Source organism: Theropithecus gelada, chromosome 10 (assembly GCF_003255815.1).
Source record: "Theropithecus gelada isolate Dixy chromosome 10, Tgel_1.0, whole genome shotgun sequence".
NCBI lineage: Eukaryota > Metazoa > Chordata > Mammalia > Primates > Cercopithecidae > Theropithecus > Theropithecus gelada.
In genome coordinates, this window is record NC_037678.1 from 38,805,003 (window position 1) to 38,829,766 (window position 24,764).

At 53.9% G+C, this 24,764-nt stretch overlaps 1 protein-coding gene across 2 annotated transcripts in view; it reads right to left on the minus strand.

Moving 5' to 3' along the window:
* Window positions 1-1,829: 1,829 nt before the first annotated feature.
* Window positions 1,830-24,764, minus strand: part of PRPF6 (pre-mRNA processing factor 6) — a 52,558-nt gene continuing 29,623 nt past the window's right edge. The window contains exons 11-21 of one of the 2 annotated variants that reach the window (XM_025398639.1): window positions 23,442-23,660; window positions 18,646-18,768; window positions 13,218-13,339; window positions 10,738-10,876; window positions 9,333-9,452; window positions 8,183-8,359; window positions 7,625-7,758; window positions 6,827-6,918; window positions 5,607-5,721; window positions 2,885-3,011; window positions 1,830-2,103 (exon numbers count right to left, since the gene is read on the minus strand). In XM_025398639.1, coding sequence (XP_025254424.1) covers window positions 1,951-2,103; window positions 2,885-3,011; window positions 5,607-5,721; window positions 6,827-6,918; window positions 7,625-7,758; window positions 8,183-8,359; window positions 9,333-9,452; window positions 10,738-10,876; window positions 13,218-13,339; window positions 18,646-18,768; window positions 23,442-23,660 — 1,521 coding nt within the window. In that variant the 3' untranslated portion in view covers window positions 1,830-1,950. The remainder of the gene's footprint in view (window positions 2,104-2,884; window positions 3,012-5,606; window positions 5,722-6,826; window positions 6,919-7,624; window positions 7,759-8,182; window positions 8,360-9,332; window positions 9,453-10,737; window positions 10,877-13,217; window positions 13,340-18,645; window positions 18,769-23,441; window positions 23,661-24,764) is intronic. The other variant, XM_025398640.1, reaches the window with a different exon arrangement.

Below are 24,764 nucleotides of genomic sequence, written 5' to 3' on the forward strand. Positions count from 1 at the left end.
TGGAACTTTCCAGGGGCCCTGCAGGAAGCCTCCCCTGAACACGGCCTGATACATTCTTTTCTGTGTGACCCCTCAATGCCCACCCAGCTGAGGTCAGAGAAGTGCTTCCTTCCTAGACCTGTTTCCACATCTATACAGGGCTGGGCTGACTTTACAAACGTCCTCGGCCTCGGTGTCCACATCTGTATAGGACCGGGCTGGTTTTACAAACTTCCTCGGCCTCGGTGTCCACATCTGTACAGGACCGGGCTGACTTTACAAACTCCAAAAAGCTGCAGCTCTCTCTTCGTCTTCAGAGTAAATGTTGAAGGCTCCCTCATGCTTCCATGTCTCCACGAAAGATCACAGGAAACTCCTCCACAAGTCTGAATGAAAACACTCAGGAAGCTCCAGCAGCTGCTCCTCAGGACGGGGCGAGAGGAAGGACTTCCAGATTTCCACGATTTGAGCTGGACCCCAGGTTGCCTGCCCAGCAGAGACCAACCACCAGTTCCTGACCCCACACGGATGGCAGGTCCCTTGCCCTGGACTGGCCATGTCCTCGAGGTCCCCAGAACCACAGAGAAGGGGGAGCCACACCCACATTCTGGTCTACCAGGACCACCCCACGTGCAGACAGGGATCCCCCACCCCAGCCATTCTCACTCGTCAGGAACAGGCAGACCACAAGGCCTAGCACAGGCCCCCACGTGCAGGAGGGCAGAGCTGTGGGTCAGTGACTGACCGCCACCACAGGCCCTGCCACTGGTACCACAAAACAGGTTGGGACCCTCCGGGGCTCCCCTCTCACAAGGAGCGTCCAGGGACAGCTGCTCTCCAGCAGACTTCTTGGCCCACGTGACAGTGCCCTCCTCCTCCCCTGCAGGGCTTAACAGCTGTCCACCCACACCCTCTGGGCCAGCCACCAGCTCCAGCCAGATGTCTCCAGCCCTGGCCTACACAAGAGCCAGCTGGCTCCCAGCCGGATACACACACACGATCCCAGGCCTGACGATGTCCTTTATCCTTATGCAGCTAAGGCTGAAAAGCAGCCAACTCTCCCAGGTAATGCAACGTTCAACCTAGAGATGAGAACCATCACAGGGCTTTAAGATTAAATTAGCAAAAATAAACTCACGGCCGGGTGCGGTGGCTCACGCCTGTCATCCCAGCACTTTGGGAGGCCGAGGCAGACGGATCACCTGAGGTCAGGAGTTTGGGAGCGGGCGCCTGTAGTACCAGCTACTCGGGAGGCTGAGACAGGAGAACTGCTTGAACCCAGGAGGCAGAGGTTGCAGTGAACCGAGATCGTGCCACTGCACTCCAGCCTGGGCAACAAAGTGAGACTCTGTCTCAAAAATAAATAAATAAATAAACTCACCTCCAAAGGTAAGAACGCCTCTTACTGGTGACATTGTCACTCGGCACAAGCCTGAGGGGCCTGGGAGGCCGTATGGAGAGGCCCTGGGCAGGGCTGAGTTCTGTTTGCACTCAGACTCCAGGGAGGGCCCAGCTGTCCCCTGACCAAGACCCTTGCAGGCGGCTGCCAGGCTCCTGCGAGCACCTTGGTCCTGCAGGCAGCTCGGTCCCCACTATCTCCAGCTGTCCCCACACAGGGCTTTCGGCCAGAACATCTGCACTCCCACCACCTTCTCTACAGTCTGGGGGAACCCAGGCACCTCCACAGTGCCTCCTCTGTGAGACACTGGCTATCTGCAAGAGGCTTCTGCCCAGGCAAGGGTGATCACAGCCACGCCAGGACAGTGTGGGACAGGCCAGGACAGGCCAGACTGGGGCGGCAGAAGCAGGAGCCAGGGAAGGGCCCCAGAGAAAACCAGCAGGCTGCCTGCTCTGACACGAGACATAAAAACTTTTAATGAAGGAGGACACGGCTCAGGGCCCTTCCACAGGCCCTCCCACGTGCGGCCCAGCCCTGCCCCACGGAGACCGGCCACTGCGAGCGATCGTCGGTCAGAAGGCGTTCCTGATGCGGCCGGCCACCAGCCTGAGGATGTCGCCGATCTTCTTCTGCCAGTTGGCGATGTCCTTGGACACGGCGCACCACAGCTCCCCGTGCCGCGGCTCTGCGCTCTCGCAGCGCTTCCGCACCTCCTCCTGCTGCTCCTGGGGGACCACAGGGCACTTCAGGCAGGGGTCCTCCCACGCTACTCCCCAGACCTCGCCTGCTTCTCGCCTGCCCCCATGCAGACCTGGCTCTGGCAGGACCAACCCCAACTGGCGGGCGAGGGGCGCAGGCCCTGCACCAGAAGGCAAGGTCTTTCAGGCGTGTTCCTCAAAGGAGCCTGAGGAGCACGGACCCCCCAGCCTCAGCGCACAGATGAGGAGCTGAGCCAGGCTTCCCATGTCTGTGCCTCACACAAGTGCTCACATCTGCCTTCTCCAAACAAGGAGTTAGGGTTCCTGTGGGCTGGCAACACTTTCCAGGGAAGACCAGGACAGCCTGACCGCCTCCAGCACAGCTCTGACAACGCTTGGCTCTGGGGGGCAGGTGGGAGCAGAGGGGCTGCTGTCCAGGCTCTCCTAGAAAGCCATACCCAGGCTCAGGCCCAAGAAAAAGGCCAACTCCATTCCCATTCCTCAAGTGAGCCCAGGCCCCAGCCAGCAAGTAACTCATTAAAATACGCCAGCAGACAGGCCACTCTGAGGGACAGGGCACCTCAATTCCAGGGTGTGGAGCTGTGAGGCTACAAGCAGAAAACGGATGTGGAGGCAGAGACTGCCTTGTGGGGGAGCGTCGAGGATGCTGTGCCCCACCCACCCGGTCCGTCCTCCCAGTGCCGGGCAGTCATGCAGGCCGTGGCCACCTCCTAGAGCCCCCGGGGCTGGCGGAACTCCCCACCACAGTCCCGGAGGCACTGACCAGCGGTCTGCCGAGGGGCCTCACCTCAGTGCCATGCTGCAGCTCAAACTTGTAGAAGAAGGCCCAGGCATCCCCCAGGTCCGAGTCAATCTTCACAGTGCGGTGGAACCACTCCCTGGCCTTGGTGATCTTCCGCTGACTCCAAAACAGCCTGTTCCGGAAGAAGGACGGGAACCAGAGTGAGTGGCTGCAGGACAGTGTTCTGGGGCAGGGGAAGGGCTCCAGGGCCATCAGCTTCATCCCTGACCCGCAGCCCTGGAGATCCCCGCAAGAAGGCCCAAGGAGCAGGGCCTGGGCTGATCTGGAAATTACCCCAGATCATTAACTTGAAGTCGTCCTTCACAGGTCTAACCAAATCGTTTTTTTTTTTTTGAGACGCAGTCTTGCTCTGTCGCCCAGGCTGGCGTGCAGTGGTGCGCTCTCTGCTCACCGCAACCTCTGCCTCCTGGGTTCAAGTGATTCTCCTGCCTCAGCCTCCTGAGTAGCTGGGATTACAGGTGTGCGCCACCATGCCCGGCTAATTTTTGTATTTTTAGTAGAGATGGGGTTTCACTGTGTTGGTCAGGCTGGTCTCAAACTCCTGACCTCGTGATCCACCTGCCTCAGCCTCCCAGTGCTGGGATTATAGGCGTGAGCCACCGTGCCTGGCCCAAATTGTTTCTTTAAAAATTCACACGCAGGGAAAGACCTTCCAACTCCATAAAATTAGGGTCAAATACAAGGAGATGAAACTAAACCTGACACAAAATTAAACTACAACTTTGATGAGGAAAAGTTACACAGTTTCAGCTCCTCACTGAGACACCTGCTGGATCATCCTGCCCCGCCTGGCCTCCAGCAGCAACCCCAGTGAACACTGAGAAGATGGACTTCGGGCAGCACCAGGGCCTGGGCCTGCGGCCCACAGCCCTCAGGCCACAGGATTGATACCACCGTGCCTGCCAGACACATGGACACCTGAAACCAGGCCTGAAGAGGTCCATGCTGGACTATCAGAGGCCAGGTTGGGGGTGTGCATGGCACCCCCCCCAAACTGCTGGAGAAAGGATGGCGGGCACTGCTGCTGGGCACGCCGGCAGGCCTGGGACTCTGCGTTGCTGCCACCCTTCCCACCCTCTCCTCGGGGTCACCTCCCCCTAGAGCCAGAGGCACTGCAGTCAAGAGACACCACGAGGAACCCCTCCACTCCAGGCAGCTGTTTGGGTTCGTCTCAGTTGCCAAACGGAATAATTTCACACTCTGATAACCTGATTGTTTTTTAAGCCTTGTGGTATTCTTAATTGCCCAGTGTTAGATAAACTGTGATTTAAGGAGCACAAACCCAGATAGCAGGCACACAAAACACTGGCTTGGGAATAGCAAGGAGTGACTTATTTACTTTAGCAAAGCCTTTTATAAGGTTTTATGGCTGCACTATCAGAGTGTCACCCAGAAGTCACTCTGGGAGGTGGACGCACAGGGCAGGACCAAGGGAGCACCAGGCAGACACAAGCCTCCCTGTGAGGAGTCTCTCTCATCTGTCGGGGGCCCGCGGGCAGGGGAGAGGAGGTGCCCCTACAGGCAGGCCTACGAGGGCAGCACCCAGACCTCTGGAGACCAAGCACTACTGCCACCCAGTGCTGGGGAGAAGGGATGGAGAGAATCAAAAGCCGGCACTAGGAAGGCTGTTGTCTCTGCATGACCCATGGCAGGGCAGGTGGAGGGGAAGCCGGGCACGTAAGGTGAGGCCCCTCGCCGCTGGGGTCAGACACACCACCTCCGCCAGGTGAGCCCATGTCCTGAGCTGCAGCCTCAGGAGTCCAGGGTTCTTCTAAGAACTCCCTTCACCCCTACATGGTCACTTCCCAGCCTCCTGATGCACACTCAGGCCCAGCTCCTTCTCAGACTGTCATCCTCTTTCTAGAAGGAAACAGAGACCCTGTGGGTTGGGGATGGCCCCGAGCTCCTTGCTGTGCCCCGCACGTGGCAGGCCTTTGCCCACATGTGCCTAGAATCTGCACGCTCTGCCCCACGGCTCCAAGCAGCTGCCTGCGAGGTTCCAGAGTCATGTCCCCAGCACGTCTCTGACCCAGCGGCCAGCACACCCGAGTGTGAATCACATGGTGTGAGGTCACTCACGGATCTCTGCCTCCCCTTCACACCACGTCCTCTGAGACAGCCTCCAGTAGTCATCGTGGCACCCCTGGGCACACAAATTAGGCTCCAGTCTCCAGCTCTGGATTATTTACGGGCCACAGAGCTGCAAGTGATTTCTTGCCCCAACATAAAGCCTCTTGTCCAAAGGGGCTTCGCTTACCACTTAAAATTCTGTGTGAACCAACATCAGCAAATCTATCCTGTAACCCAGGCCTGTGTAGGTGTAAACTAAAAAATTGCAGAGACGAAGAGAGCAGCCTCCTAGAAGAAGCCGGAACAGAGGAAGGGCTGAACCACACCCAGGGGATCCCTGGGGAGGGAGGGAGGGAGAGAGAAACAGAAAAGAGAGAGAGAGAGAGAGAGAGACTGGCTGTCCCTCCCCAGGGCTTTGGGACAGAAGCCCAGGTGATGCTGCAGCACCCTCAGGTTTGTCTCTGCCGGGAGAGGCGCCTGCCCCGGACCACAGCAGGAGTGACAGCAGCCAAGGATCGGGGGAGCCCACCCTGCCGCCAGGCATCTTTACAATGACCAGGGAGAGGCAGACAGACTCTGGAAAAAGAGCCCATGAGGACCCCGAGGGTCAGCAATCCTGTGGGGACGCCTCACTCACTTGGCCACGGCCAGGAGCACATGAGGGTCATGCTCACACTTCTTCAGGGCATCCACGCTCTTGGTCCTCCTCTGGGGCCTCGCCTCGAGGAAGATGGCCTCAGACCACAGGATACCTGCAATTCAGAAACAAAGAACGAAGATCTGCACTCCAGCCTCTGGTTCCGGAAAGGTGCCCACAGAGATTCTAACCCAGGACGCCCTCAGACAGCGACGGGGCCTCCAGCCTCTGGTTCCGGAAAGGTGCCCACAGAGATTCTAACCCAGGACGTCCTCAGACGGTGACGGGGCCTCCCACACACTGCTTGCAGAACTTGTGCAAGAACCACGAAGGATGAGTGCTCTGGCCCACCCAAAACCATGGCAGCCCCGAGGGCACAGACAGGACACTCTGCAGAGTTTCACTCTGTCGTTCAGGCTGGAGTGCAATGGCGCGATCTTGGCTCACTGCAACCTCCCACTCCCAGGCTCAAGCAATTCTCCTGCCTCAGTCTCCCAAGTAGCTGGAATTACAGGCGTGCGCCACCACGCCCAGCTCATTTGTGTATTGTAGTAGAGACGGGGTTTCACCATGTTGGCCAGGCTGGTCTCAAACTCCTGACCTCAGGTGATCCACCCGCCTCGGCCTCCCAAAGTGCTGGGATGACAGGCGTGAGCCACTGCTCCTGACGGATTTATTTGTTTTTTGAGACAGGGTTTCACTCCTGTGGTCCAGGCTGGAGGGCAGTGGTGTGATCTCGGCTCACTGCACCCTCTGTTTCCCAGGTTCAAGTGATTCTCGTGCCTCAGTCTCCCAAGTAGCTGGGATCACAGGCACGTGCCACTGTGCCTGGCTACTTTCTGTATTTTTTAAAGAGACGGGGTTTCACTATGTCGCCCAGGCTGGTCTCAAGCGACGGACTCCTGGACTCAAGCGATCCTCCGGCCTCAGCCTCCCAAAATGCTGAGATAACAGGCGTGAGCCACCACACCTGGCCAGTTTCTTTTAAATTTTAAAAGAAAAAGAAATGATAACACTTCAGAACATGAAATCAAATTCTCCCATTTTGAGGCCAGGAATTTCATTAAAATGTCTTAATGGCCAAGTATAGCTGAAACTTTTGACTGAAATGATTCACACAAACAAAACATTTTAATAAAGTCTGTCGGAAGCCTAAGTCCCCACTCCCTGAGGAAGCACCAGCCCTGTTGAGTCTGGGAAGCCAGAAAGCACCCCCTTACCAGAGTTAGGGCACTCCTGCAGCGCCTTGGCCATGAGTGTATTTGCGATGTTCTTCAGCCCTGCACGGTACTCCAGCCGCACCGACTCCAGCCTGAGGAGACAGGCCCCAGGAGGTCCCACAGCCATCTACCAACGGCGCATATTCTGGTAGCTTCCGGGAAGCCTTGTCTGAAAAGGCTCCCCACCCAGTCACAGCAGCAAGAACTCCATTCCCTGCACGGCACAGCTCACCCACCACAGAAGCAAGGCGCTGCCGCCCACATCCCTGCAACCGCCCCAAGGGCAACACCTCAGAAACTGACGCTGTCCAGACGCAGGTGAAGGCATCCGGAACAAGCCAGACCAGCCTGGGAGAGCTAGGGCCGCACAAGGCCCCCAGGAGCTGCCTGTCTGCAGAGCGCAGTACTCCAGCCCCGTCACCCTGAGCTGGATGCAGCACCTCCATGAACAGAGCCTGCACCTCGCAGACTCCTACGCCACCTCCTCTGTGGAGTCAGCTCTCCGGGGTCCATCCTTCCCTCGTCCCAGCCATCGTTAACCCCTTCCTCTCCCAGGCACCCTCCATCAGAACACAAACTAAACTGCATCAAACCATCTGCAGGCCTGTCCCAGTACCTAAGCCGAACCCTCCCAAGGCAGGGACCGTGATTTTTCATGGCCAGCACCTACTGCCTCGCAAGCCCCCGAGCCTGGAAACACTGCACAAATCACTCCACACAAGCAGCTGGGTGAGGACGGCCCACCTGATGGGTAAGCTGTGCCAAGAGCCCAGGCTGCCCCCACTCATCAGGACTCACCACAGCCCAGGGTTCTTTGGGTTCTTCAGACGAGACTTTTCCAAAATGGCCCGGGCTCGAGTTAGCTGCCCAACCTTCTCCTCCAGCCGAGAGAGCAAAAGCCACAGGGGTGTGGAGTGGGGACACTTCTTCAACTGCAGCCGACAAGTGAGAGAGCAGCTCAGGTGGTGTCTATGAAGAACTGGGACACAGCCATGCCAGCTGCTCACTGCAGTGGGCGAGCCAGCACCTCAGGGCTGCCTGTGTCCCACTCTGCATTTGTGGGTTTACGAATGTGCGGTGGTGCTGTGGACCTGTGCACATAGGTCTGTACATACCAGCCTTTACTTCAGGTGTGCCACACTCTGCACTTCTGAGAGCAGCGTGTGCAGCTTCATACAAGGCAAAGCACAGAACTCAGTGAGGGGACCGGGGTGTGGGTCCTGAGCCCACAGCTCCCTCGCTGTAACCCCCAGCCCTCCACATCTCCTCAGAGGTGAAGGGCAATGGCCCTGCACCGGGGGGCTCAGTTCTGTGAATGCCGGGCCAGCTGCAGCCCGAGGGTGCAAGCAGACATACCCCCTGGTTATAGGCTTCCCGCGCGTTCTCCATCATCTCCTTCTGTTCCTCGATCTGCCCCTTCATCATCCACAGCTTGGGGAAGTCCTCATAGTGCCGCAGGGCCTCCTCGCACAGATCCTGGGCTGCCCTGATGTTGTCTTGCACCCACTCCAGCTTCACAGACTTCATGAACACCTGTGGGGCAGACATGCACCGTCAGCAGGGCATCAGCTCCAGGGCACGTGCTTCGTGTTACGCTCGTCCTCGACACTGTTACCTGCAGCACTGTGGGTACTTTTGTAAGCTTTTCATAGCCTGTTTGTGTACACAAAAGGTGGGGATAAATATATGAGTATGTTTTTGTTTTGTTTTTTTGAGATAGAGTCTTGCTCTGTCACCCAGGCTAGAGTGCAGTGGCGCGATCTCGGCTCACTGCAAGCTCTGCCTCCCAGGTTCAAGTAATTCTCCTGCCTCAGCCTCCCCAAGTAGCTGGGACTACAGGCACACGCTACCACACCTGGCTAATTTTGTATTTTTAGTAGAGACGGGGTTTCACCATGTTGGTCAGGCTGGTGTTGAACTCCTGACCTCGTGATCTACCCTCCTCGGCCTCCCAAAGTGCTGGGATTGCAGGTGTGAGCCACCGCGCCCGGCCGCATGCAGGTTTTTTTTTTGTTGTTGTTGTTGTTGAGTTTCCCTCTTGCTGCCCAGGCTGGAGCGTAGTGGCGTAATCTCAGCTCATGGCAACCTCCGCCCCCAGGTTCAAGCAATTCTCCTGCCTCAGCCTCCTGAGTAGCTGGGATTATAGGCATGTGCCACCACGTCCAGCTAATTTGTATTTTTAGTAGAGACAGGGTTTCTCCATGTTGGTCAGGCTGGTCTCAAACTCCCACCCTCAGGTAATCCATCCGCCCTGGCCTCCCAAAGAGATGGGATTACAGATGTGAGAGCCACCACGCCTGGCCACACGGATGTTTTAAAGTCACATCACAAAGATGAGTGTGCTGTGTGCTGAGATTATAGACGTGAGCCACCATGCCCGGCCATATGAATGTGCTCTGGTCTCGTTTGCCTGCTGTCATCTCACATCACCACTCAAGCCAGGTGTGGGGTCCACGTGTGCACACCACGCACCCCGGATGGCCCAGCCCTGCCTGCCACTGCGTACCCGGGCGGTGGGGGCACTGCTCCGCGCCTTGGCCAGCAGCCTCCGGGCCCGCTCGTACTCATCATTCTCGGACTCCAGCTTCACGGCCGCCAGCCAGATCTCCTCACTGTTGGGGTTGGCCTGGAGGGCAAGTACAGCAGCGTCAAGAGGGGTCAGAACACAGGGACCAGCGCCTGATCACACTTAATCAAAAGCAGGCAGGCAGGAACCGAGCCAGGCCTTGTTCTGCTGCAGGATTAGTCTGGCCCAAGCCCTTCCCAGGGAGGAGACGACAGAGCAGACTCCAGTGCAAGAATCCGGACTCACCTGGAAACACACAGGTCCATGTTCACTCTAGTACAGCGCGGACAGCGAGGAGGCTGCCAAAGCACTGAGCAATAATGGGGGTGGGAGCAGGGCCATCTTATCCAGGATCCATCCACACCCTCTCAAAGCCCCTGAATGGGTCACTCACACCCTATAGAGACCCACCACACCCAACCTCGCTCTCTGCCCTGAGGCTGATGAAAGGAAGCCAGCTGTTCTGTCCTCATGAGCCCACATGGGCAGGAGAGAGGACTCCCAGAGTGCCACTGACATGTGGAGAAGGCGTCCACAGGCCGAGGAGGCTCACACAGCCCAGAGCCCAGTGGACATGAAGGCTCTGCCCTCAGAGCCTCCCCAGGGCTGGTGCCCAGGGCTGTCTGAATGCGTCCTAATCAGCACCGCCGCTCACTGACCATGCAAGACGACCACATCACAGACCTGAAAAGCAGCCCAAAACAATGGGCAAGGAAAGCCGCCTGACAGGCAGCAGAGAGCGGGCAGGCGGAGGGGACGCTGCGGGCACCCACAGGAGTGATGCCATCTCTGACAGGCAGCTGAGAGCGGAAGGTAAAACCCAGGCCAGGCCCCTCTCATGATGTTTGCTCAAGGAAGGGCACGCTCTATGACATTAGCCTGCGCTGCAGTAACTGACATTTATACAGCATTCTACAGTTTATTAAAAAGTATGTCATGAAGTATTAGGATGCTATATGTGAAAATAAAGACAAGTACTTAAAAAAACACACACACACCTCATGACAACCACGCACCCTCAGACAACCCGGCTCAGCGAGGCTGTCTGAATGCGTCCACTCATGTAAGGGCACCCTCAGCCCATGTGACCCCATGCTCTACACTCTGAAACATTTACCCGTGGTCACACGGCGTCGGGGGCCAAGAGGTACGTATCTGCCAGGTGGCTGCTTTCCTGCTCTCAGGCCCCTTCACGGCCCCTGCTCCCGAGGAGCAGCCCCTGGACTCCAGTGCACCCAGCCACAGCACGTGCCACGTTGTATGTGGGAGATGTTCAGGCCCCAGTCAGCACCCAGGTCAGCTCCTGTGTGCACAGGCCCCTCACCGCACAGGCGACCTCACCCACCTGGAAGGCCAGAGCCAGGATGCTCCTTGCTGCGGGCACATCCCCTGCCAGCCACTTGGACTTGGCGCCCATGAGCCAGAGCACCTCCGCTTTGGGGCAGTGGGCCACAGCCCTCTGTAGGAGGGCTTCCAGGGACTCCCTGCAAGATAGAGGCCACGGTCACCCGAGTCAGGGCCATCAACCAGACACACGTCACACTCAGCCACGGCGTGGGTGCGCCAGAAAGACAGTTGCTGCTCCAAAGTTCGATGCTGTAAATGATTGACCAGATTTTACGATGGGGAGAGTGTGGGGAAATCTTTCCTCTCCATAAAGGTTCTAAAACCAACTACTGAAGAGGGTTCTACAAAGCAATGCATTGTTTAAATAGCAGAGCTGGAGAGAGGACTTCACAAGAGAGCCTTTTACAGCCATGTGTCCTGGAGGCAGCAATAACTTCAGTCTGTGACAGGGGAGGCCTTTTCATCTTGAATCACAGAGGACAAGCGCACCCCGGACCCACTGATAAAGATTATGATCCCAGGTTGACTCTTCCGGCATCCAAAAGATAGGAAGAAAGTGATTTTAGGTCACTATTGAGCAAAACTGCCAGCCTTGGGCATCAGGTCTGACGCCCCTGGACTCTCCTGTGGCCCACCACCCTCAGTCACATCATCTTGCACCAATGACCCCTTTGGGCCTCAGTGAGTGCAACAGCAAGACAAAGTGAGCACATGATCACACTGTGTGGGGCAAGGGCCACGGCAAAGCAACTGTGCTCTCCAGAGGACCAGCTCCCCAGCACTACGGCCTCGCCTCATCCCTGCAAGCTCATCCCTGTGAGCGTGCACTGGGGAGAAGGCAGGGCAGCAGGAGGGCACTGCCCGCTGTGCCCAGGGGTCAAAGGCAGCAGTTCATATTCAGGTCACGGGCCGAGAGATCTCAGTCTACACCTGGCCCCGCCCTGTTCTTCACTCAGACTGCCCCAGGTGACCTTCTACAGGGGACACCATGAGAGCCATTTCAAAACATCACCAAAGGAGATCACTCCAAAACACCAGACCAGTGGGCGGACATGGGGAGCAGCCAGGGCTTCAGGAGGACACATGCAGAGACACCCTGAAGAGGCTGAGATTAAACCACACCAGAGAAGGAAAGACAATGGCTCAACATTCTCAGCTGTAGACCTACTGAAACCAGCAGGGCCTGTCCTCACCTGGCACAGGGAGCGTCACCCGAGGACCTGGGAGAGGACGGACAGAGGGTGTGTGGGGACACGAGCCCAATGCCCTTGAGAACTACCCATTTAAAACAATAAACTGCAACGCCAAATATAACCAGCATTTACAGCCAATAGAGCAGACCTGAAAAATGTTTTCAATTAAAGAGTACAGTTAAAAGAAAATTGTCAAGGACCTCCTCTGAGCACAAAAACCAGTCAAAACCCAAAGCCAGCTCCGCTTAAATGGAAAACATGCCTGCCTGAGCCCAGATGCTGCCCCACCCACCGCTGCAGCCAATGCTCAGCCATGGGCCATGCAGGCTCCAGCCTCAAGTCTACACCCAGGCCACTCCTCAGGCTACAGGCCCAGGCATATGTACGTGTGTAAGCACACACACTTCGCAGGATGGGCCCCCTGGGGTTCCTTAGTTTCTCAACTAGAAAACAGTAACAATCGGCCGGGCGCGGTGGCTCACGCCTGCAATCCCAGCACTTTGGGAGGCTGAGGCGGGCGGATCACGAGGTCAGGAGATCGAGACCATCCTGGCTAACACGGTGAAACCCTGTCTCTACTAAAAATACAAAAAATTAGCCGGGTGTGGTGGCGGGCACCTGTAGTCCCAGCTACTCGGGAGGCTGAGGCGGGAGAATGGCGTGAACCCGGGAGGCGGAGCCTGCAGTGAGCCGAGACTGCGCCACTGCACTCCAGCCTGGGTGACAGAGCAAGACTCCATCTCCAAAAAAAAAAAAAAAAAAAAGGAAACAGTAACAATCCTGTCCCAGAAGGGACTATAAAGATGGATCCAGCCGGGCGCGGTGGCTCACGCCTGTAATCCCAGTACTTTGGGAGGCTGAGGCGGGTGGATCACGAGGTCATGAGATCGAGACCATCCTGGCTAACAGGGTGAAACCCCATCTCTACTTAAAAAATACAAAGAAATTAGCCAGGCGTGATGGCGGGCGCCTGCAGTCCCAGCTACTAGGGAGGCTGAGGCAAGGGAATGGCGTGAACCCGGGAGGCGGAGCTTGCAGTGAGCCAAGATCGCACCACTGCACTCCAGCCTGGGCGACAAAGTGAGACTCTGTCTCAAAAAAAAAAAAAAGATGGATCCAGTTGCAAAGTCCCAAGTGCCATAAAATCCTTGATCACGACCAGAGGGCCAGACCTCAAATGGGCACAAGACTGGATGAGCAGAGATGAGAGGTTTACATTCAGGGCTACATAAATGGAACTGGAGGTTTCATTAGCACCCTGGGGCAGGCGGGTCCCACGACTTACCGAGTGCCATGGTTCTTCTCGAAGTACGCGGCACGCAGCCACACACTCTTCTTGCTGGGAAACACCTGCAGGGCGTAGGCGTAGATGGCTCGTGCACACTCCAGGGCATTGTGGGCTACACACTAGAGCAGAGAGACAAACATGAGAATGGGAAGCCCAGCGCTGGCCACAGAGCAAGTGGCCTGATGCCCTCCCCAGCCTCATACGATTCTCAATGATGACATCTGCTAGAAGGTGTACCATGGTGTTTTATCTAATTAGAACCACAATCCAGGCCAGGTGCCGTGGCTCACGCCTGTAATCCCAGCACTTTTGGAGGCCGAGGTAGGCGGATCATCTGAAGTCGGGAGTTCGAGATCAGTCTGACCTACATGGTGAAACCCCATCTCTACTAAAAATACAAAAATTAGCCGGACGTGGTGGCATGCACCTGTAATCCCAGCAATTCGGCAGTCTTGAGGCAGGAGACTCGCTTGAACCCGGAAGGCAAAGGTTGCAGTGAGCCGAGATCACACCACTGCACTCCAGCCTAGGTGAGAGTGACACTCTGTCCCACCACCAGAAAAAAAGTAGAACCACAATCCAGGACTGGGAAACCACACTTCTGGGCACAGAAAACACTGTAGTTCTTACTCCAGCATTACAAGCACTTTGAAAAACAGCTGTCTTACTCCAGTGTATGTGAAAGAGACAAACCTGAGGATGAGGACAAGAACACTGAAAAAGGAGCACATGGGTTTGCCTGCTGGTTTCTTGGCCAGCGAGAGGCGCATGAGTAACTAGCTGCAGGTGATGGAGGTGTGCACACACACGCATACACAGGGCTGTGGCCGAGGCATATGTACGTGTGCACCCACACTCACGCATGGGACTGTGGCTGAGGCATATGCATGTGTGCACGCACACACACAGGGCTGTGGCCGAGGCATATATACATGTGCACCCACACACATGCACGGGGCTGTGGCCCAGGCATATGTACGTGTGCACGCACAGAGACGCGCGCACACACACACACACAGGGCTGTGGCCGAAGCATATGCATGCGTGCACGCACACACACGCACAGGACTGTGGCTGAGGCATATGCACATATGCCACGCATACACGCACACACGGGGCTGTGGCCCAGGCATATGTACGTGTGCACGCACACACACGCACACACACGTGTTGTAACTGCAGATCGAACATATATATATATTTTTTAAATCAGGTGTAGTAGCCAGGCGCAGTGGCTCACGCCTGTAATCCCAGCACCCTGGGAGGCCAAGCCAGGTGGATCACCTGATGTCAGGAGTTCGAGATCAGCCTGACCAACATGGTGAAACCCTGTCTCTACTAAAAATACAAAAATTAGCTGGACATGGTGGCGTGTGCCTGTAATCCCAGCTGCTTGGGAGGCTGAGGCATGAAAACTGCTTGAACCCGGGAGGCGGAGGTTGCAGTGTGCCAAGATTGTGTCATTGCACTCCAGCCTGGGTGACAGAGCGAGACCTTGTCTCAAAAAAAAAAAAATTAGGTATAGTATATATTTACCATGATAAAAAGTTACATTCATTAGAAACCTGTAAAAGACAAGTGAATACAAAGAGAAAAACCCATCCACTCCAACAGAACTACAGTAAACACAATTCTATTTTCTTCAGGCCTTTTTTCCCCTATACTCAAGAATGACTTTATCTCTTGGCATCAACAACAAAAGATAACAAAAGAGCCAGTCGCCATGTGCAGTGCTAAAGCATCTGGGGGTTCGTCTGACCGGCAGTCATGACACCTGGAGACTCACTGGGCTGGGTGCAGACACCCGTTCCTACTCAGCCTCACACGGGGACAAGTCACCGTCCTCTGCGCCCTGCAGATGCTAAAAGGATTTTTCTTTTTTAAGACAGTCTCGCTTTATCGCCCAGGCTGGAGGGCAGTGGCGTGATCTCGGCTCCCTGAAACCTCCACCTCCTGGGTTCAAGTGATTCTCCTGCCTCAGCCTCCCGAGTAGCTGGGATTACAGGCGCCGCCACCACACCCAGCTAATTTCTGTATTTTTAGTAGAGACGAGGTTTCACCATTTTGGCCAGGATGGTCTGGAACTCCTAATCTCAAGTGATCCACCCACCTTAGCCTCCCAAAAGTGCTGGGATTCCAGGCATGAGCCACCGTGCCTGGCCGCAGAAAGGACTCTTGTACCAAGAACAAGTTTGTTGCTGAAGGTGAGTGAGAGGCCCCCAGAAAGCGGGTCAGGAACAAGGTTTTGCAACTGTGAACACGACAGTGGGGAAGATCTGGACGGGCAGCTCACAGCTGTCCAAGTCCCACACGGGGCACCCAAGACACCTCCCCGAGGAACATGTGTTCTAGAGGGAGGGACCACCGGGAGCCTCCCAGTGCGAGGGAGGGACCACCGGGAGCCTCCCAGTGCGAAGCACGCCCAGCATGAAAACAGGCAAGGAGAAAGAAAAGGAGTGGGATGTCACTGAGATTGCTTCACTCAGACCTGCTGCCTCCCAGGTCACATGGCTTCAGTCTGACTCAACCAGCACAGAAACCAGCAAGGGCCCTGCCTCGGGCACTGTGTCCTGACCAGGAGCATCTGAGGGGGTCAGGGAGGGTGCCAGTGAGGGTCAGGCCCTGGATAGAGCACTCTGGTCTATGCCCCTCTGTGATTTCTGATCCAAGTCCTGAGGGTTGGTGACAAAGCATTTCAGACTCTCCACTGACTCCTCTGACCTTCACAAGCAATCCGAGAGTGGCCTGAACACCCACAGGGTCACGTGATGCCATGCCCAGGGCCCTGGTGTCCGGGACGGAAGCAGCACCATAGCTCACTTCTGGGCACAGAAACACTGTCCGCCGTACCCCAGCACGACGAGCACTTTGAAAAACAACTGTGCTTACTCCAGTGTATGTGAAGGAGATGACAAAATGAGAAGAGAAAATCAGGCTGGGTGCAGTGGCTCACACCTGTAATCCCAGCACTTTGGGAGGCTGAGGCAAGTGGATGGTCTGAGGTCAGGAGTTCCAGACCAGCCTGGCCAACATGGCGAAACCTCGTCTCTATAAAAAATACAAAAATTAGCCGGCTGTGGTGGCAGACGCCTGTAGTTCCAGCTACTCAGGAGGCTGAGGCAAGAGAATTGCTTGAACCCCTGAACTGGGAGGTGGAGGTTACAGTGAGCCAAGACTGCGCCATCGGACTCCAGCCTGGGCGACAGAGTGAAGACTCCATCTTAAAAAAAACAAAAACAACGACGATGACAACAAAAACCGTTACCGCTGCCCTGCGTCTTAACTCACCTAAGGACTGATGTGTGTATTTTAGCACACATGGGGCGGGAGGATGGCCCAGCCAGCACACAAGCTCTGGGTCGTGCCACACGGGGTGCAAAGGAACCATGTGCGTATCACACAGACAATGCCAGCAGAGGGGTCTGATCCCAAGAACCAAAGGAGGAGCCACTGGCCAATCCAGATGGAAGGAAGTGAACACACACGGATGAAGGAGAAAGTGAAGCTCTTCATTACTGTAGAATTCCAACTAATAAAATGTAGGAGAAACTGTTCACAAAATCATTATGCGGGTGTGGCCAGGCACAGTGACGTACCCGTCATCCTACACACTCTGGGAGGCTGAGGTGGGATCACTTGAAGCCAGGAGTTCAAAACCGGCCTGGACAACATAGTGAGACACTGTTTCCACAAAAAAAAAAAATTTAATATAAAAAAGATTTTTAAAAAAATCACCATTTAGCAAACACCACAGAAACAACTGATTCAGGCCAAGAAGCATCATTCATGGATCCTCAAAATACTTATTAATAACAACAGAGAAACAGCAACCACACAGTGGAGACGCCTGCACCAGACGGTCGGAGTCAGACAGGTGCACACCGCTCTGTAGGATGCACCAGGAGGACCCAACCCAACCCAGAGGGGACACCACAGAGGACCAGATCAAACAGGAGCCTACAGCGTCACTGGCCTGTGGTCCTCAAAAAACTCAGACTCATGAAAAACAAAGGCTGAGGCTCTCTTCCAGACTAGCCAGAGGATGACCCTGTATTCCTCACAGAACACAGTTGGTTTTTTCTTCTGCTAAAAGGACGCAGAGACAACGGGTGAGACTTCTTCTTCTTTTGAGATAGGGTCTTGTTGTCGCCCAGGCTGAAGTGTAGTGGCGTAATCACAGCTCACTGTGGCCTCCAACTCCTGAGCTCAAGTGATCCTCCCACCTCAGCCTCCTGAGAAGCTGGGACTACAGGCATGCACCACCATGCCTGGCTTTTGTTTCTGTAAAGATGGTGTTCTGCCATGTTCACCAGGCTGGTTTCAAACTCCTGAGCTCAAGTGATCTGCCCATCTTGGCCTCCCAAAGTGCTGGGATTACAGGTGTCAGCCCCGACGCCCAGCCTGCGGGTGAGATTTGAGTAAGGTCTGAAGTTACAGCACTGTCCCAACATTAATTTCCTGATTTTGATAACTGAGCTATGGTTGTGTAACAGAATGTCCTTTTTTAAAGAAATATACACCAAAGTATTTAAAGGTAAAGGGCATCACATCTGCAACTCCTTCATTGTCAAACAGTTCTAGAAAAAAAGTAAGAGGTAAGTGAACAGAATAAGAAAGCAAACGTGCAGCCGGGCGCGGCGGCTCACGCCTGTAATCCCAGCACTTTGGGAGGCCGAGGTGAGCAGATCAAGAGGTCAGGAGATCGAGACCATCCTGGCCAACATGGTGAAACTCCATCTCTACTAAAAATACAAAAAATTAGCCGGGCGTGGTGATGGGCGCCTGTAGTCCGAGCCACTCGGGAGGCTGAGGCAGGAGAATGGTGGAAACCCGGGAGGTGGAGCTTGCAATGAGCTGAGATGGCACCACTGCACTCCAGCCTGGGCAACAGAGTGAGACCCCGTCTTCAAAAAAAAAAAAAAAAAAAACCCCACAAAAAAAAACTTAGGTTAACAGAAAGCAAGCTGTATTCCTTATGAGTGCAACCACGTGCAAAACAATTTAAAGAGTTTTAAAGGGCCAGGCACCGTGGCTCACACCTGTAACCCGAGCACTTTGGGAGGCCGAGGCGGGTGGATCACGAGGTCAGGAGATCGAGACCATCCTGGCTAACACAGTGAAACCCCGTCTCTACTAAAACCACAAAAAAATTAGCCGGGCGTGGTGGCGGGCGCCTGTAGTCCCAGCGACTCGGGAGGCTGAGGCAGGAGAATGGCGTGGACCCAGGAGGTGGAGGTTGCAATTAGCCGAGGTTGCGCCACTGCACTCCAGCCTGGGCGACAGAGCGAGACTCCGCCTCAGAAAAAAAAAAGAAAAGGTTTTAAAATTGCCTGGTAGTTACAAAGTGCCTGCCGTCCCCACAAGCAGAGGCTCCGTGCTGCGGACAAGGCTCCCGCTGCCGACTCGGAGCTGCCGACTCACTCACACTGTCGGCGTCCTCCATCCAGGTGTGCTTCCGGTCTTCCTCCTCGATCCCGATCCCAATCACGGCGCGCACGGCGGCCTGGCAGGTGGCCACACTCCCGGCCCTGTCGCATTCCTCGGCGTCCTGAAAGAGGGACACAAAAGTTACTTTTGATTTTGGAAATCAGAGTTGCAGATTCCCAACAGGAAGCACAGCATTCCTGATGGTTAAAACTGACAGACATCAGCACGAGGTGCTGACGCTGCCTACCAGGGATCTGAGGAAGTGAGTCCATCGCACACCAATCAGAGAAAACAACAGAGAAACGTCACAGAGGACACAGGCACACTGTTCACTAGAAAATAAAAATACAAACAACTTTTAAACATGTGAAAAGAAATGTAAAGCCTTATTATTATTATTTTTTAAGAGACAAGGTCTCAGCCGGGTGCGGTGGCTCACACCTGTAATCCCAGCACTTTGGGAGGCCAAGGAGGGTGGATTACGAGATCAGGAGTTCGAGACCCGCCTGGCCAACCTGGTGAAACCCTGTCTCTACTAAAAAGAAAAATACAAAAATTAGTCAGGCATGGTGGTGGGCGCCCATAATCCCAGCTTACTCGGGAGGCTGAGGCAGGAGAATCACTTGAACCCGGGAGGCAGAGGTTGCAGTAAGCCAAGATCGCGCCACTGCACTCCAGCCTCGGCAACGGAGCAACACTACGTCTTGGGTAAAAAAAAAAGAGAGAAAGAGTCAAGGTCTCCCCCTGTGACTCAGGCTGAAATGCTGTGATACAATCATAGCTCACTGCAGCTTCAAACTCCCAGGCAAAAGGGATCCTCCCACCTCAGCCTCCGAGGAGCACAGTCGTGCAGCACCATGCCCCACGCCCACGGTTACATTGTTTTTTGTAGATACAGGGTTTCCTTATGTTGCCCAGGCTGGTCTTAAACTCCTGGTCTCAAGTAATCCTCCAGCGTTAGCCTCCCAAAGTGCTGGGATTAATGCATAAAACACCACACCCAGTCCCCATTCTTATTTTCAAGATGCTAATTAAACTATTCTAAGTACCATTTTGCACGTATCAGACGACCAACGTTGAAACATTTGCTGACGGGCTCACTTGGTGAAGGTGGACCTAAATCTTACACTACAAAGAAGCACATGTCTCTACGGAGGGCAATTTCTCATTCTCTATCAAAATAAAACAGGCACATACTGGACCCAGCAGGTGGACTTCAAGGCATTCATGTGACCAATATATTCCCATGTGTGCAAGACAATGTGTCTACCAACAAGAGACCGATAAGCCAGCTAGAGCAACAGGGTGCAGGAGCACAGGCACCACTGTGGCACGCCAACCCGGGGGACCACGACATGAGCGAGCGAGCGAAGTGCGACAGGAACCACACGCCTCCAGACCCCCCCGAGCCCCGCCAGCACCAGAAAACCATCCCAGACGGAAAGCAGAGCCAAGAGCAAGGATCTGAGGCAGGGACGCTGGCAAGAAGGTCAGAGCTGAGAAGAACACATGGGGCAAGGACCCAGCACCCAGACCCCCAGGGTCTGCAGCAAAGGTGCTGGCTCTTCCTCCATGTACAGTTTCTAGTGAATGCAAACTGCTTCTGAACCACTGTAAAGTCAAACCATGGGAAGTCAGGGACCATCTGTATTTGCAAATCGTGTATCCGATAAGTGACTATATCCAGAATATATAAAAACATCTCTTACAACTCAATAATAAAACAACAGACAAAAACAATACATAGACAATAATAAAGACACAATCCAATTTAAAAGTAGGCAAAGGATTCAATACCTCCATGCTACAGCATGGATGAATCCTGAAAACACACTAAGTTAAGGCCAGTCACAAAAGACCACATGTCGTGTGATTCCACTCACAGGTGCCCCAGTGTGGGACGATGTAAAAGCCACACACATTCAGTAGAAGCAATACTTAGACTCAAACCACCACCGTTTTTCACTTTCATCGCAGCATTCAATAAATTACATGAGTTATTCAACACTTTATGTTCAATGACTTTGCCCAACTGTAGGCTAAGGTAGGTGTTCTGAGTATGTTTAACCCAGTAGATAGGCTAAGCCACAAAGTATAGCAGGTTAGGTGTATCACACACATTTTTATTTTATTTTATTTTATTTTATTTATTTTTTGAGACAGTCTCGCTCTGTCGCCTAGGCTGGAGTACAGTGTTACGATCTCGGCTTACCGCAACCTCTGCGTCCGCCAAGTTCAAGCGATTCTCCTGCCTCAGCCTCCCGAGTAGCTGGGATTACAGGTGCCCACCATCATGCCTGGCTAATTTTTTTGTATTTTTAGTAGAGACAGGGTTTCACCATGTTGGCCAGGCTGGTCTCAAACTCCTGACCTCAAGTGATCTGCCTGCCTCAGCCCTGCAATGTGCTAAGATTATAGGTGTGAGCCACAGCACCCAGCCTCAAACGCATTTTAGACTTACGATATTTTCAACTTACAATGGGTTTATCAGGATATAAGCCCATAAGTTGAACATCTGTATATAAAATGTCCAGAAAAAAAACGTATAGACAAAGAAAGTAAAAAAGCAAGGTTAGACAGGCACAGTGGCTCACACTTGTAATCCCAGCACTTTGGGAGGCCGAGGCAGGTGGATCATCTGAGCTCAGGAGTTTGAGACCAGCCCGAACAACACGGCGATACCACGTCTCTACAAAAGACAGAAAAAAATTAGCCAGGTGTGGTGGCGCACACCTGTAGTCCCAGCTACTCAGGAGGCTGAGGCAGAACTGCTTGAGCCCAGGAAGCAAATGTGGCAGAGAGCCAAGACTGATTGTCCCACACACTCCAGCCTGGGAGACAGACAGACCCTGTCTCAGAAAACAAACAAACAAACAAACAAAAGGCTACAGAGGTGAGTAAACGGGGAGCAACAACTCACGGACACAGGACTTCTTTCTGGGGTGATGAGAACGTTCTAAGATTGTGGTGACAGATGGACAGCTCTGTGAATATACTAAACACCACTGAATTGTAAACTTTCAATGGGTGGATTCTATAGAACGCTAATCATAGCTTAATAAACTGTCACAGGCTGGGCATGGCAGCTGATGCCCGTAATCTCAACACTTTAGGAGGCTAAAGTGGTAGGATCCCTGAAGGCCAGGAGTTTAAGACCAGCCTGGGCAGCATAACAAGACAAAAAATAAAAATTAAAAAATTGGCCAAGCATGGTGGCACATGCCTGTAGTTCCAGCCACTTGAGAGGTTAAGGCAGGAAGATCGCTTGAGCCCAGGAGATCAAGGATGCAGTGAGCCATGAATGCACCACTGCACTCCGGCCTGAGAAACACGGCAAGACCCTGTCTCCTAAAAAAAAAAAAAAAAAACTAAAAAAAAAAAAAAAAAGAAGGAAAGGAATGAAGGAAGGAAGGAAGGGAGGGAGGAAGGAAGGACTGTCATAAAATAAAACAGAAATAATAATTTCATTATTTATTTTTCTGGAGAGAAACATAACTCAGAGGGTGACTCCTAAAAAGAAGGTAATAAAGGGAACCCAAGTCTTACTTCCTGAGTTAGATGACCTTTGGAGACTTTTCTATGGCCTTAAGTCTAGAGATACAGTTAAAAGACAGGGAAAACCAAGGTGGGCAGATTGCTTGAGGTCAGGAGTTCGAGACAAACCTGGCCAACATGGTGAAACCTTGTCTCTACTAAAAATACAAAAATTAGCTGGGCATGGTGGCAGGTGCCTATAATCCCAGCTACTCAGGTGGCTGAGGTAGGAGAATTGAACCCAGGAGGTGGAGGTTGCAGTGAGCCAAGATCACGCCACTGCACTCTAGCCTGGGTGACAGAGCGAGACTCCCTCTCAAAAAAAAAAAAAAAAAAAAGGCTGGGCGCGGTGGCTCAAGCCTGTAATCCCAGCACTTTGGGAGGCCGAGGCGGGTGGATCATGAGGTCAGGAGATCGAGACTATCCTGGCTAACATGGTGAAACCCCGTCTGTACTAAAAATACAAAAAAAATTAGCCGGGCACGGTGGCGGGCGCCTGTAGTCCCAGCTACTTGGGAGGCTGAGGCGGGAGAATGGCGTGAACCCGGGAGGCGGAGCTTGCAGTGAGCCGAGATCACGCCACTGCACTCCAGCCTGGGAGACACAGTGAGACTCCATCTCAAAAAAAAAAAAAAAAAAAAAGGGTGTTGGCCCGGTGCGGTGGCTCAGGCCTGTAATCCCAGCACTCTGGGAGGCCAAGGTGGGCGGATCACGAGGTCAGGAGATCAAGACCATCCTGGCTAACACGGTGAAACCCCATATCTACTGAAAATACAAAAAATTAGCCAGGCATGGTGGCGGACACCTGTAGTCCCAGCTACTCGGGAGGCTGAGGCAGGAGAATGGTGTGAACCCGGGAGGCAGAGCTTGCAGTGAGCCAAGGTGGCACCACTGCACTCCAGCCTGGGTGACGAGCGAGACTCGATCTCAAAAAAAAAGGGTGTGGGGGAGAGGGGAAGAGTGGAAGAAGCCATGAGACTCTTAGGTGTATCATTTCTACTAGCAAAGAAATGCAGTCAGGTGTGCACACACTGAAAGGGCTTCCGAAGCATTCACCCCAAGACGAACTCAAGGCCTGAATCCATCAAGAGTGACAGTGGCCTTGCCCAGGTCGCTCAGGGCCCAGCCACACCTGTGCCTGCTTCCGGTTCGGCGCAGGACTCCCTAGCACCATTCAGCAGCCCCCAGTCCTGCGTGGGACTCCCACGTGCGGCACGTACACTGTTAAAGCCGACACCACGACACCCGCCTGTGGCCCACCTGGATCCACTGCTCGCGGTTGATCTCCACGCCGTTGGCCCGCAGCGAGGTGATGGCTCGGTCAATGATCTTCTCCACCATCTGTGTGTTCCCATTGGCTTCCTCCAGCTTAGCGGCCGTGATCCAGATGTGCCGGTCTGTAGGAATGTTCTCTCGCGCCTTGTTCAAGACCTTGCGGGCATTTTCATAGGTCTCCAGCCTCGCCAGAGCAAGCCAGAGCTACGCGGAGAGGACACCAGAAAAAGGAGAGGACACTGTGCTGAGGGGACAGATGCAGGCCAGACAGCGACCCACCCTGCAGCACGGCCACAACGCTCTTTCTTAGCTCTCGAGAGCCATTTGAACACGGCCTGAGAAGCGTCCACAGCAGCATTTCTCACCTGACCAACTGCTCACTGATGCTTCTGACTGACTTAGTGACTCTGGTGAGCAGGAAAAGATTCTCAGTGGAATGTTCACAAACAAACAAACAAACATGTCTCCACAAACACGCCTTCACAAACAAACATGCCTCCACAAACACGCCTCCACAAACACGCCTCCACAAACACACCTCCACAAACAAACATGCCTCCACAAACATGCCTCCACAAACATGCCTCCACAAACACGCCTCCACAAACAAACACGCCTCCACAAACACGCCTCCAGGCACACAGAGTGCCAGACCTGATACCAGGGGCTGGCACAGATGGGCAGGATGAGGCTACTGCCCTCATGGGCTAAACACACGGAAGGGTGTTCAGCCTCCTGGAGTTCCCAGACTCTTGGCTCTGCAGCACTCCATCCCTAAGATGTGTATGGGCTTTATTCATTTTTATGTAAATAAAACAAGATTAATGTTGTTTGGAGAATTTCACAATACCCCTTAGGATAATTGAAGACATACTAGGTATCATAAAACCAAGACTAAAAATCACTGCACAGAATGCTGTGAACTGGAATGCCTAAAACCAAAGAAATCCCGCTTAGCTTGGAGGCAAAGAGCAGTCACGCGGGGCTGGCAGAAAGCAGTGTTTTCTATCACCCTCCCACCTTCGGCTCCCATGACAAACTCTGGGCTGAATGAGAGGAAATGGCGCCTGAGAGAGCTTTCTGCAGTGGTCAGGTACGAGCTAAGATTCTCTCTGCACTTCCATTAACAGCAAAACTAGGCCGGGCGCGGTGGCTCAAGCCTGTAATCCCAGCACTTTGGGAGGCCGAGATGGGCGGATCACGAGGTCAGGAGATCGAGACCATCCTGGCGAACACAGTGAAACCCCGTCTCTACTAAGAAATACAAAAAATAGCCGGGCGAGATGGCGGGCGCCTGTAGTCCCAGCT